The sequence below is a fragment of the Ciconia boyciana genome, chromosome 8, assembly GCF_034638445.1.
Source record: "Ciconia boyciana chromosome 8, ASM3463844v1, whole genome shotgun sequence".
Taxonomy (NCBI): domain Eukaryota; kingdom Metazoa; phylum Chordata; class Aves; order Ciconiiformes; family Ciconiidae; genus Ciconia; species Ciconia boyciana.
Window position 1 is genome coordinate 33,413,498 of NC_132941.1, and position 14,089 is coordinate 33,427,586.

Below are 14,089 nucleotides of genomic sequence, written 5' to 3' on the forward strand. Positions count from 1 at the left end.
GCAGGGAAGAAAATCTACTACCACAGAAAATCTCTTGTGCGGGAGATTAGTCTGTATGATTAACACCAGCTCTGACACTAAAACTTAGGAGCGTTTTCAAAGTTGCTCTCAGACCTGAACCATTGCAACTGTGGTTCTTTCTTGGGGTGGTTTCCCGCCCAAGAAATTTTTTTTCCTGAACTTTGTTCAGCAAAAGGCATGAAAGGAAGAATAGCTGCTGGTTTTGAAGTCCATTTATTGATGGCATTATGGGATCCTTCTGGTTCTGCTGCATCAATTAACTAAATAGCCTCTAATCCCAGAGCTGTGGGAGTCTGTCTCAGTCAACTCTGAAGAGTAAACAACACTGGTTTAGCACACCAGAACAAGTGCTTGAGAGGCCATAAGGCTGCTTCTGCCACTTGAAGATGGGGTTTTGTTATGTGGTTTTAAGCCTAGCCTTGTTAGACTGAGCTCCAATTGATAAGCCATAGAAAACACCTTATCTTAATATGCAAGAAGCAAATAATAGAATGGTGGGAAAGTAGCAACACTAAAATGCACTTCAGGTGGTGAAGCTTCAGAGCTGCTTCAAAACCCTTCACATTGAGAAAGCTTTAAAAACTGAATTTAGTGTTCCTAGAAGGCACATTGGAAAAAAAAAAAAAAAAAAGTGCAAAGGCAGCAGTTTTTGTTCATTCTGACATTACATTTTTGTGTCTGAATTTAGGTATGTTAAAGAGTTTTTGATGCTGAAACTCTGTGTTATGCAATATTATGCTTAACACAAGGAATGCTTATCTTACATGTAATATTGCGAGTTAAAAGTCAATCTGAAGCCATGGCTGTGAGCAGATATTCCTTCTCTGGTGGTCATGTTGAGTGTGTAAAAGCTATAGCGGTACATGTGATGTTGCTTTTGTTGCAGGGTTTTTGTGCTGAGAGTTGGCACAAGTAAATATTGTTTCATGGCTCAGCAGGTCTCCACATGTCGTTTTTCAACTGTTTATCCCATTAGATAGTGTTATTGTAGGATACAGCCATTACTGTGATGGACTGGCAAAGGCAGACTGATGGGAGAAGAGTGCTGGTTCAGTCAAGGATGAAGAGCAGGATTTGGAGCTTTGACCTCAGTGCAGGTCATTTTAGTCAAACAGTTGCTACATTGCACTTGGTGTTGGGCCTCTGCCAGGGGAACTGAGGGTCTCTCAGTCCCTGGTTGGCGACTGTCTGGAAAATAAAGCCAGTATTAAACTGCCTTTTGTTCCTATAACTGTAGTATTGGTAGGAGATAATGGTGACTGAGAGGTCACGATGTTCTTTTGCAGGTTGAGTTGGGCCTTTTATTTCAGAGTTATTCAGGGAGCTTTATTCAAGTCTGCCTGCCTTGTTCTGACAGGAGCCCCATACCAGCCTGAGTGCTACAGTGGTTCATAACAGCAATCCAGTTTTTCCATTGGAATATCTAATTTTCAGATGCAGAAAGAGATAGGAAGGAGGCAGGGAGGGTGGGAAGTGTTATCAAGAAGAATCGCTTTCATACAGAACAATACTGAAATACAGATATCTTCAGTATATCTTCATGGTACATTCTCTCTCCTTGGCTCTTGGTACATGCTCAGTTGTTATCAAGACATTTGTGTGGAAATTTCCAGCCTAATAACGTGCAATAATGAACCTTTGCAAGGTACTGCAACATGTTAGGCCCTGATTCAGCAAAGCAGTGAAGTGTGTATGTACATATAGGTTTGCCCGTTTCACTTGATCAAGCCTGGATGCCTTTGGATCTAGAGCATTTTCTAGCCTTATCAACAATAATGCTGTAGGTTCACTGTCTGACATTTACAGCAGAAAAACAAAAACAGAGCAGCTTGAGAGTCAGCATGACTAGAAAGATGCAGTAATTCAAGCTGTTAAGATTTATGGTTATTACCAGTGGAGGATATTGAGGTAATTCACTGACATGATATACAAGACTTGTGATAATTTCCCTCAAAAAAATTGAAGGGCAAGAGAATAAGGGACGTTTTGTGTTTGTGTGTTCCATTAGAATTGCAAAACTCAGTATTTTTCTTTTTTTTTTGTTTTTTCTGGCACTTATTCTTGTGGCTTTTGATAAACCCTTCCTAGCTGCTAACTCCCATATTGCTGTTCATTCTTTAAAACAGCTAGAAGCAGCACGGCAGCTGACTGCCAGAAGGTGATGCACGTTAGAGCTGTATTGAACAAAAGCCCTGATTTTCTTGGAAGTAACTTTTTTAATATTAGGATGCCTACTAAGTCCCTTGGTACTTTGCCAGTAAATAAAATCTGAACCTAAACTGCTGTGCAGAGATGTGAATAATTGTTTTGTTTGGTGGTTGGTTTTTTGTTGTTCTTTTGGGTTTTTTATTATTAATGGCTTTTGAAGCAAAATATTTTAGCCTCCTGGACACATTTCTATAGAGAATGAAAGTAGCAAGCTTAAGTAGCCATGAGAAATTACTACTTTTATAGTTAATTTTGTTGTGTAATTGCAGAATCTGCCAGTCGGAGTTCTTCAGAAAACTTAACAGAATATCTGTTTTCTATGCGGATGTTGGGATATAAATGTAAATGTTATACCTTCCTGAGCTAGAAACAGTTGAACGCAGGAATCTGTACTGTAGCTGAGAAGCAAAGGATATCCTTTCTGGGTCTCAGGCCTTAAAAGGGCATTTTGTTAATTAGTTTTATTTTGACCAATGCCTTCACTACAAACATTGCTGACTATAAACATGAAAGATGTCCTCTGGTGTCTGGTGCGGTCTAACATGCCCAGTGAGATGTGACTCACCATGTGATATCTCTGTCACTCTGCTGTCAGTGACTGTGTACTGCGTTAGGCACTGCCTCATCAAACATGACATGACATGAGATGACCACAGGGTATGGCAAACTTAAAAGAAAGCTCCCAGGCCCCTCCAGGATGTTCAGACAGGAAACTGGTATTTTGCCACCAGGCTAGCAGGTGCCCACATTGCTACCCAGGACATGCACGATGCCTGTAGCAGAGAAGCTGCCTTTCAGTGCTCGTGCCTCCAATTGCCATACCTGACCAGGCCAGCAGCCCCAAGAGCTTCAGAGGGAGCCTCCTTCAGCTTCAGCTCTGGGGCACCAAGACCTGTAGCAGGGAGAACAGTGACCGTGTCACCATGGAAATGTCATGATTTCTACCATGCATTTGGAGGGGAAAGAGGAAAAGTTTTCACTTAATCTCTGATTTAAACAGCAGGCTGGTCAGGAGTGACAAAGAGCATCAATAATTACTCCTCTAGCCATTTGTGCAGGTACCACATGTAAGTCTCTGTATATACCATTTGTAGAAGGAAATAGATGTTGTACTGCAGTAAATATTGGGGGTTTGATAGCTCTGTCTTCAATATTCATTGTTACAGGCTGGAGAGAGGAGCCTTTACAGATCACTTCAAAGGGAAAGTTGAGATCAGCTGGTCTTGATGCTCTGATACTCTCCAGATTTTAATGTTTTAGGGTTATTAGCAGGGGGTTCCCAGCAGGTGGCCCTTGACTTTTGATTTCATCTCCCCAGTTGGTTTTATGATGTCTGATTTTTGTTGACCTTGCAGGTCATGTTAAGAGGCCTGTATTTTGAAGGGGGAGAAGGGAGTTAAGTTCTTGTACAAGGAGGTTTCACAGCATTTTTTTTTTAACTGATGTTTTGATAGTTTGGCCATGTTTTAATCTGAGTTATCTTTGGACATGTAGGAGCAGGGGCTGCAGAAGCTCCATTTTTGAGGTACATGGCTGTGAGTACGCTCAGCATTCTGCTGAAAACTCCAGACTGGCCAACTTAGGGAGCCCTGTCAGATTCAGACCCTGGGCACTGCTAGGAACCTATGAGGCCAACCCTAAACTAACAGTAACTGTAAGATGAGGTCCCAGCATTCAGTTTATGATTATTACATTTTAGCTAGTGCTCAGGCTCTTACCACCGTACGCAACTATTCTGCGGGAAAAGTTCCTTGTAGTCATTTGGCATCTGATCCAATGTTCATATAAGTCAACAGAAAGTTTCATTCTGCTGATGCCAATGGAATTTGGATCTGGTGCTGTTTCTTGCAATGATTAACTCACCCTGGTTGTCAAAGCTAGTAGTTTCTTTAGATGGCAAAGGGTATATAATTAACTGAAGAAAAAATACACACCCTAATTTAAAGTAACTGGCACAGCTACCATCTCCTAGCATGTGTTAATACAACTGAAATTAGGTAACCTTGTGTAAAGTAGGATCAGAGCCAAAGTGACATGAAGAAAATGGTGTGTCTAAACCCATGGACACTTAAAACTTCCCTCTAGTGGAAATAGTTCACATTTGAGTTTTTCTCTTTTTCTTCTGAGCAACTTTGACCTCATGGTTTGAATGTATGATGTAGTGCTGGCTCCTGAACCCCTGGCTGCACTTGGAGTTGCTTCCTCAGTGCTTTTGACCAAGTTGTCTAACCTGGCCACTCCTCACTGACATGGATGTACAAAGGAAGGATGATCGGCTGCAGCTTTTAACTCCCTGTGTGCCTCTACCTCTTGGGCACCAGGCTTTTCTTTTCAGAGCAGGAAAGCAAAGGCACTTTGTCACCTTTAAACACTGATAAGAGCAGCAGGAGCCTGGTCAATACAAGACCAGCCCATCTTTCAGTGTTTCTGCCAGCAAGGTTGACTTTTGGATCTAGTTCTGGATCGTTCAGTCCCAAGTACCATTTTCCTTCTGGCCACGTGGCTGCTTTGGACTCTACCAGCAACCAAGACATGCACCATGGCCGTGTTTCCCCATATATGTTGTAACTGACCCTTCCACCACTGGAATTAATTATTTCAGCCAGCCTCACCTCTTACCCTTTTTACAAGAATTCTGCTTTTGGAGATTAACAGCAGTGCATGTTTGCAGTGTATTTTACTATGTGTTTAGTGTATTTGTGTTCCTCATCTCAGATATGATTTTTACAGCTTAGCAATTGATTTTTCCATAAAAACTGGTAATGGAGCATGGGGCAGTCCTACAGAGCAGCAAAAGGACATATTACACTGGCAGTGTAGTTTCATCCTGCTTGCAAAATGGTGAAGCCCCATGTGAACACTGGCTAAGATGACCCTTCTGGCATCTCAGAGCCTGTCAAGTGGACCCATGAAACCTGACCTTTAAAGGGGAAAGGAATCCCGATGACTCACCTCAAGAGAGGGGGAAGCCCATTAATCCATCTCTGTGAGCCAAGCAAAGCATCTGCTGGAAAGCCATCAAGCTATTAGTGTGAGTGGGGGGGGAGGTTTGGGGAAAAGTGGCCTCTCTCCATGCCATGGAGAAAAATAGCAAGTGTCCCATTTAGAGGTAACCATCTCCCGAACTGTCCTTTGTGCAGCTCTAGATTGATTATGTTTGTTGAGGAAGAAGAGATTGTGTTGTCTTGCAGGGAAGATAAGGCAGGAAAAGATAATTACTTCAAGAAAGATAACCTAATAATTTCTAATATGTTAAGCATCTCAAGGAAGACAAAAGTTTTCAAAACTGCTAACAGTGTTCTCATGGACTAAGAGACTAGAAAAAGAGCCGCAAGAGCAAGCTTTTGTTCTCTTTGTTTTGTTGCATTGTATGTTAAATGTTAACTAATGTTGATTAAAGTGTTTATTACAATTAACAAGTTTCAACATGCTGTTTGACTTATTTTAAATATGTGGGTTTTAAAGTGAGCGAGTTCAGAGTCAGCTTAGTGATTCCTGCTTTGCTACCAAGAGTAGTTTTTAAAAAACAGTAGTAGTTTTTTAAAATCTCGTCAGGTTTTTAAGTGATATTCTTCTTGTACTAACTGGTTTTAGAAATACTTGCAAAATGTGTATATTTTACTATAAAAAGCCATTTAGTTGCGTTTAGAGCATTCGGTGACAATTTGTGTTGACAAACATTTTTAGTCTGTCCACTAGTAAAGCAAAATAAGTAACAGGAACAAAAAGGATACATCCAACTTTCTCATCTTTGCAGCTGCCAAGAAAAAGCAATTTCTTCCAGTTCGCGTAGCACAAGGCCAGACACGTGAAAAATTAGACCTTTCTGTCTTAGAGCCTCAATTCACCAGCTGGTGTTCCAGTTTCTGTAGGACTATGTTATTCTGGCAGAGCTGGCAAATCAGTTGCATTGTTTTAGATTTACCTTCCTGGTGTTTCAGTCAGAATGGATGGGCTGCAAATTGCACTGTAGCTGAGACATCCCTCAGCACGTCTGGTTTTTAGAAAGTTGTTATTACTTACTTATTTACTTATTTGTTTATTATCACACTGTAGGAGCACCAAGCATGTGAACCTCGCTGTGCAAGGCATTATACACACATTTATTTACAAAGGTGGGCTACGCCCCAGAGACCTGATAGTCTGACCACTGGACAGGAAGGCAAATCTTTAATCAACATTGCATGTGTTGAAGATTACAGAAACACAAGGCATTCAGGAGAGAGGTTCACAAAGAATGGGACTTGAATTGACATTCATGAGAAGTGTGGGGTTTTTTCCCAAGGTTGGAGGATTTTTCATACAGGCCAAAGAAATAAAGCTTAACAGGATTTTTGCTGTTTCATGTCTGTTTTTTTTTGTCAGGGTACGTGTGGGATATTCACGTTTACTAACTGCTTATGTTCATTCTAGATGGGATACACTCCTTTGCATGTTGGCTGCCACTACGGAAACATAAAAATTGTTAACTTCCTTCTGCAACATTCTGCAAAAGTTAATGCCAAAACGAAGGTGAGTTTTCAGCCTCTGCCTCGCTCGTTCTGTGGAGGCGGCCTGTGCACCGTGCCCACTGCAGCCTTTCCCTTTCCCTGTGCCTGCAGAACGGGTACACGCCGCTGCACCAGGCTGCGCAGCAGGGGCACACCCACATCATCAACGTCCTGCTCCAGCACGGCGCGGCGCCCAACGAGCTCACTGTGGTAAGTGGAGGAGGTCCACTGCGAGGCTGCCGCTTTCCCCTCGGGCTCAGATGTCCCACCCCGTGTAAAGCATTTGAGCAAGGGAAATGTGGAAAAAATGTGTGTGGTGGGAGGGGAAAAGAGCAGAGGAAGCCTATTCCAATCGCCCCCGCGTCCTCTATGCCCTCATCTCTTCCAAAATTAGAACGGAAAACTTCTGAAAAACTTCATTTTAATCCCATTTCTGTAAAGAGTTAAAAACTTATGGTTATATATCCTACTACCCAAAATATATTTATTTCAATCACCAACATGCAAACATTTATTTGACCTGTATTGTGCATTTTTCTACAGTTCATTAATAGTTTCTACACTTAGCCTTGCTAACATTCGACTTTTGTTATAAATGTTTCAATTGCTAGAATGGAAACACTGCCCTCGCCATTGCTAAGCGACTTGGCTACATTTCAGTTGTTGACACATTGAAGGTGGTGACAGAAGAGACCATGACTACAATTGTAAGTACAGCTTAGTTCAGCAGTGAATGGAAGAATTTTTCCTAAGCCAATGTATTCAGCTTTGTTTAGTTACATGTCTACTGAGGTTCCAGTTTAATTTCCACCTATTTCCTTTTAGCAGTATAAAGTGGATATTAAGTCAAATATGAGCAATATATTTTTAAGGTAGTAGACATTATTAGGATGTATGCAGAAAGAGTACCAACTGAGCAGAAAATGGACAGTGTAAATGACTGGTCGTAGCTGCCATGTTTTTCCACATATCTTGCTGTTTAGGGCACAAACCACACGAATACTGGCTGGTTTGTAGTTGAAAAGACATTCCTACTGACTTGTGTAAACAGAAGCTGCTTCTGCCTTTTGAGAGGGTTTGCCAAGGGACTGGTGTATAATGGCTTGAATTCAGCCTAAGAGAACCTATTCCGATCTAAAAAGTGGCTGGAATTTACTTAAAAGCACCTCATTACATAGTTTCTGGCGTCTTCTGAAAGATGGTGAAAGGCTGTCTTCTGCAAGCAGCCACAGTCAGCTCCTGCAACCCAAGATATCCATTCACCGACATATACATGAACTCCAGCTTGTCTGTCTTGCCTCTCAGGAAGGCTTATTGCAGCATTAGCCAGGAGAGATTAAAGGGACTAGCAATGGTCAAATATTACCTGCTATGAGAAAAATGGTGATTCACAGAATCCAAAATATTTCTCAGAAAGATATTTTGTTCATTAACGTTTTGCCAAATTGCTCTATGAAGAAAACAGTTTTTTGAGGTGAGGAGCCTCCATGCACCCCCATAGCAGTAAAGCCAAAATTGGGTCTTAAGAACATAAATTAGAGCATTGGCTGCAAATTTGCTTTTTCCTTTCTGCAACTTTTTTTTCTGATTAAAAAGAAAAAGAGAAGTATGTGCACATATGTATTTTTAGGCATATCAGAGATGGAAAACAGTTACTGTGTGTTCCATGTTTTGTCATCACCCATTTGTGTGGTCTATCAGCGCAAGCAGGTGGTTGCAATATGATGAGCATTTGGGATGACAGGCAGATTTTAGCTCTGCTACTGCATGTGCCTTTTCCTCCTGTGACTTTCCTGGCTGTGATCTATAATTCAGTAGCTTACAGAAAATCCACCACACGAGACAAATTTCAGAACAATAAAATATAAAAGAATATGCCAGAAAATAATAACGAATCTTTCTTACAGCTTCTTTCTAGGTTTTATCAGGAACACATTTCTCTCTAGAAAGATTCCAAAATAGTTTTCCACAACCTGAAAAATTTGATGGAGAAGATTATATGGGGTAGCACAAATTTGAACGATTGCGTAGTATACAACTAGGTAGCTCCAGGAAAAGTAAAACCACATTTTTATGCTAAGAACTCCCAATATCACAAGGTCATTCTTAGCTTGTAGAACCAAGAAGCTGGGGGAGTTTGTGCTGCATAAGGTGACTGATCTTTTCTGTTCTGTAGATGAAGAAAAGTAGAGAGATGGTGGGTCAGGCTGTGAATTGTGCTAGAAGAAATGTTAGATGCTGAAAGGCCTATACTACCCCAAATACATACTCTCGAGAGAAGCCCAGAAATAATTTCCATTAAAATCAGAATATGCTGCTTATCAGTCACAAGTGTGTGATTGTCAGACTTTGGGAGTCTAGACATGAAATCTGATTTACAACTGAGGGTCTTAAAAACTCAGTTTGACTGCTGAGGCTTATTTTTGGGGGCTTGTGGCTAAACAACTCTCAAAGGTAAATTTAATGAAACCGGGGATGAACACAGCTAGTTTTACTACAATTTAGACTCAACCACCAATAAAAAAATCCAGTAGTGCCTGAAAAAAGAAATGTCCTGTGATTTTGCTAGTTTAACAGCAATATGTTAAAAAGCTTTGCAAGTAATTCCCACAAAATGAAATAAGTGTGAGGCTTTTTATAAGTTTTGTGATGTTTGAGCATGCAGGAGCTCTTCTGCCTATATCAAGTGATGGCAGTAGCCCAAGAAACATGAACTGCCAAATGAGTATTCATGAGACTGGAGAAAAACTGAAATATTTTAAAATAAATTAAAATGGAAAAGCTCTTTTGTCCTCCTGAACTTGTTAATGATTTCTTATTTGTATGTGAAGGATGAGAAGTAATGGTGGTTAAAAACAATATGATATAAAAACCCCATAAAGATGGAAGTGGTTTTTGGTGTGGGGCTTGTGGTGTTTGTTTTTTGGGGTTTTGGGGTTGTTTTTGTTTTGTTTTGTTTTGTTAATTCCACTGCATTCCTTGAGTGGTAACTCTGCAGGGTCTCCTGCGTGACCTAAAACTTTACCAGTGCTTGTTGTGCTGTACCCCAGCTGGAGAGTAATATGTGCATGTGTGTGTCATTGTGGGATACACAGGTATTCTAGGAACAGATTTCAGGCATTCATAACATTTTTTTTTTCTGCTTCTAATTTTTTTTTATATTGGTCTGAGTCTGAATCAATATAAACATCAGGATGAAAATCAACCAACCACTTCTGAGTGTCTTGCATGCACAAATTCCTTAAGGGGTATCATTTAGCCTGCATGTGGTTACAATTGTTCTCATTTGTGGGAAAAACACACAATTCATGCTGAGGCACCTCTGAAAAAATTCACATAGATTAAGCCTGCTCCCAGATTGCAGCATTTTCTAATGACAAAGGAGAAATACTTCCCTCAGAAAGTTTCATTTAAATAGAGATGACATATTCCTGCTCAAAATTTAGACAACTATTTAAAGAGTTTTTATTAAAACTCTTGACATGAAACTCTTTTCAGTGTACTTGTTTCTTTTTTGATATCATCATCTTCTAGGCTTTCAGCTCATGCCTTTTCTGCTGTGAAAATTTGAGTATAGTTTAAAATACAAATATAATATTGCCTATTTCTGTATTATTTCATATAGTCTTTTTTAATGTATAGTTCAATGCATCTATAAAAAGGAAAGTGAATAAGAAGCTAAAAAACCTAAATCTTGTTTTGCTAACTGCAGATAAAAATGTCCTACCTTGCATTTAATTTTTAAAATAATTATAGTTCTAAAGACAATGATGCCTGCACTCTGAAATGATTTTTTTCTTTGACAGACTGTTACAGAAAAGCACAAAATGAATGTACCGGAAACCATGAATGAAGTTCTTGATATGTCTGATGATGAAGGTATTAAAAAATAAAAAACCTCTCACTTATTTTTCAGTCTTTTGTTGTTGTAAGAAATGTTTGTTTAAAAAAAAAAAAACAACAAGCAAACAGAATTAGTTGGATATGGTCTTTGCACATTCATTATTGTTTTACATTTATTATTTTGTTGACACATTGATAGTCTATGCTTTTATTTAATTATTTTGTTTATTTAAATCATGCAGTTCGTAAAGCCAATGCCCCTGAAATACTCAGTGATGCTGAATATTTGTCAGATGTTGAAGAAGGTATTTGTGCATTTTTGTATTGCAGTGATATTTAACTTAAGCTTCTTCCTTTTATTTCGTCTGTCTGAAAATTAATCCTTTCAGATAATTTTCTTATTGTCCCACTAACAATAATTTCTGCTTTACAATTAAGAATGCTTTCAAAAATTATTTGAGACATTGCTGATAATCCTCTAACTTTTTCTGAATCTTACTCCCAATTTTTTAACCAAATTACCTCCAGTTTCCTGAAATCATCCTTTTGCTGTTGCTGCTTTTGTAAAGTGGAGAATTGTTTTATTATTGTAACTGAAAAATATGGGACAAAAAGGTCAAATATCAAAACACTTTGGAAGAAATAACTGATAGCAAAAGTGAACAGTAGAAGAAATGAATTTATTTATTTTTTTTTTAAATTCTGATGTGGGTTAAGCTCTGAAATCATTGATTTACGTTGATAGTGGACTCTTAGCCTGGGAAGAAGTATTTTCAGGGTGGAGGGGTTTTTGTGTGTTTTGGTGGGTTTTTTGTTTTGTGGTTTTTTTTGTTTGTTTGTTTGTTTGGCTGCTTTTTTAAAAAAATATTTATTATTTCAGTCATGATATTTAGTAGAACCACATCAGACTACTTTTGTCCTGAATAAAGAGGATGCTGCATTGGACTCAACGTGTTGGTGTTTGTTAGTATTCAGGAAGTACTTTGTAGCTGAGATTTCATCTGTATCATCCTGCAAAGTGATGTGAAATCTGTGAGAGCGGCAATAAAGCCCTCTGTTTTCAGTGCCTCTGAGAAGTCTCCTGAGCTATTTGCACTAGCAGCCTGCCCATCCCAGCTCGCTCCTCGGTGCTGGGCAGGCTTGACATGGCTTTAGCCATCCCCAAGTATTTAAAACTCCTTTGGCAACTGCTTCCCTCCCCTATACCAGCATCCCGTTAGGTCAGACCTCTCCTGGTTTGGATGTGCAGGAGTCCATGCGAGTGTCACCAGGAATTGCAGGTTTCCAGAGGGCACAGCAGGCTTAGGTTCCCAGGTGATATTCAGAAACAGGAAGGTCTTGAGTTGATGAAGAGGATGACAGCGTCCTGAAGGCTTTTTTGTGTGTCCCAATTCACTTACATTAGAGCTGCAGTTTTTTCTTCTCTAGTGGGAAAACAAATGACTGCGTTCAATTTTCTTGTGCTTCTTTAGTTAATCTCTCTTTCTTCCTCCCTAGTGATATATTTACTTTTAATTTTTATAGCATTTAAGCAGTAAGGTGTAAAAGCTATTTAGCTAGGTTCATTGTCTGGAGCTCTTGTTTAATTCATGCATTGAGGCTTTTGGTTTGTTTTCAGTTTGTCATTGTGTTCCCATTGCTGCAGTTCCAAATGGATAGTGTTCTTACCCTGCACCTGTGTTTTACAAATAACTCTCTTAGCTATTGTACTGCTCAAAATACTGTATTGTTTTAACTGACTGGAACACCGATGCATAATAGTGTTAGTTAATAGAGCAGTAACTATTGCCATATCCCACTGCACAGCATGTGGTGAGGTCCAGATGAGAAACATTCCTATACGGAATCTGAATATTAGAACCAAAGATGTAAAATGTGTCTTTTAATATATGGGTTCATTTGTTAAGGCCAAATGCAAAGCCTGCAGGGATGTGTGAGATGTGTGGAAAGTTTTTATAGTAATTAACTCTCAGTTTAATAAAAAACAAACCAAAAATTAAGAACACAGGTAATATGATTGATTCCTTGCCTAGAGACTATTCTGCATCCACCTTGTTGCTAGGGGAGCTAAGAGACTGGCTTATATATAACAGGGTCTTATTTTCAAACCTAACACTGAAAGGGAGCTCTCAAATCAAATAATAGGTATTTTATTAATCTATGCTGAAGCATTCCAGTGTGCAAGTCATGCGATGAATTACAGGCTTTGAGGTAATAACCACTGGCCTGTCTCTCTTTCCTGACTTGCACATCTGTAGAGGCAATATACTGATGCCCATCCCCACAACTCCTCAATGTTGATAGGGTATTTACACACAACGCATCCATTTGCATCGGTAAATATGTTCAAAATAAATATGTTCAAGATGGTAATGCACTCTGATAAATCTCATAGCCAGGGAGCTGACTTCCAAGTGAGAGAAGGGCACAAATTTACCACCCAAATCCAAGCTCTCCCTCACTTGGCTAACATTCATGTCATCAGCCAAAACTGTTCAGTGAGAGAAACTTGTTTAATGATTTCTCAATATGCCACAAACCTCAAGGTTTCTCTCATAAGAGAAATTGAAGGCTTGGAAAGTAGAGTCTCAGAGCTCAGAGGCAAATGTCAGGAAACTGTTTCCTTGCGCTTATGTCTTGCTGTGCCCGCTAAATAAGTATTTACATGGACATTGTGTAATTTCTCTTCCCAGCTGAGGAAAGTTTGGTTTGGAGTCAGACTGGTTGAGAGGAGAGACCTTTTCTTCCTTTTCCTAGATGACTATGGCAATTCTGCCCAAATGAGGTTAAGTGCTGGGAAACTGCTACACCGCAAAAAAGAAATACCCTTTTTTTGAAAGATGTGAACATGATTTTGTGGGGAAAAAATGAAGGCTCATCTTCATATGTAGCAGGAAGTTTGTAGAAGAATATAGAGCAATTCCAATGTACACTGAACATGTGCTCTGCTTTTATTTTTAAAGCGATTGCAAATCTTATAAATGTGAAACCTGAGACTGGAAGAACCAGGTCTTTCCTCTTACCATCTCCAGATGTGAGCTCGCACCCCACACCCTGTGCCGCTGCTGGGAGCCCCAGCAGTGCGCCCCGTGGCCACAGGGCTGCTGGGGAGCCAGGAACCAGCCGTGCTAAAGCACAACCCCAGCCGTCTGTGAAAGGCCTGGAGGAACCCCCTCGTGTGCTCAGCCTCGAAGCATCCCTCCAGGCGGGTGCAAGAGCTTTAATCTGGTGGAGGAAGCTGAAGCCCTGCAGCGACTGCCACAACTCAGCAATGAGCTCAGTCACAACAACGCCCCCCCAAAAGCTACCACTGCTGTCCCAGAGGACAGCAAGCAATGGAAGCTGATACAAAGAAGGGTGAGACTATGTGAGCAGCGAAGGGAAAAAAATCCAAACCAAAACACAGTTCAGGTGTTGAGAATTTAGACAGTCACTGTCAAGAAGCACTTATTATTGAGCTTTTTTTTTTTTATTTGGTCTTCAGTAGATGACAAACTTTTGGGTGTAAATAAGGACACTGTTTTAAA

The 14,089-nt window shown here is 39.9% G+C and overlaps 1 protein-coding gene across 1 annotated transcript in view; it reads left to right on the top strand.

Moving 5' to 3' along the window:
• Positions 1 to 14,089, top strand: part of ANK3 (ankyrin 3) — a 213,764-nt gene that overhangs the window by 119,559 nt on the left and 80,116 nt on the right. The window contains exons 19-23 of the mRNA XM_072869693.1: positions 6,643 to 6,741; positions 6,831 to 6,929; positions 7,331 to 7,426; positions 10,526 to 10,598; positions 10,805 to 10,867. Of these exons, the coding sequence (XP_072725794.1) occupies positions 6,643 to 6,741; positions 6,831 to 6,929; positions 7,331 to 7,426; positions 10,526 to 10,598; positions 10,805 to 10,867 (430 nt within the window). The remainder of the gene's footprint in view (positions 1 to 6,642; positions 6,742 to 6,830; positions 6,930 to 7,330; positions 7,427 to 10,525; positions 10,599 to 10,804; positions 10,868 to 14,089) is intronic.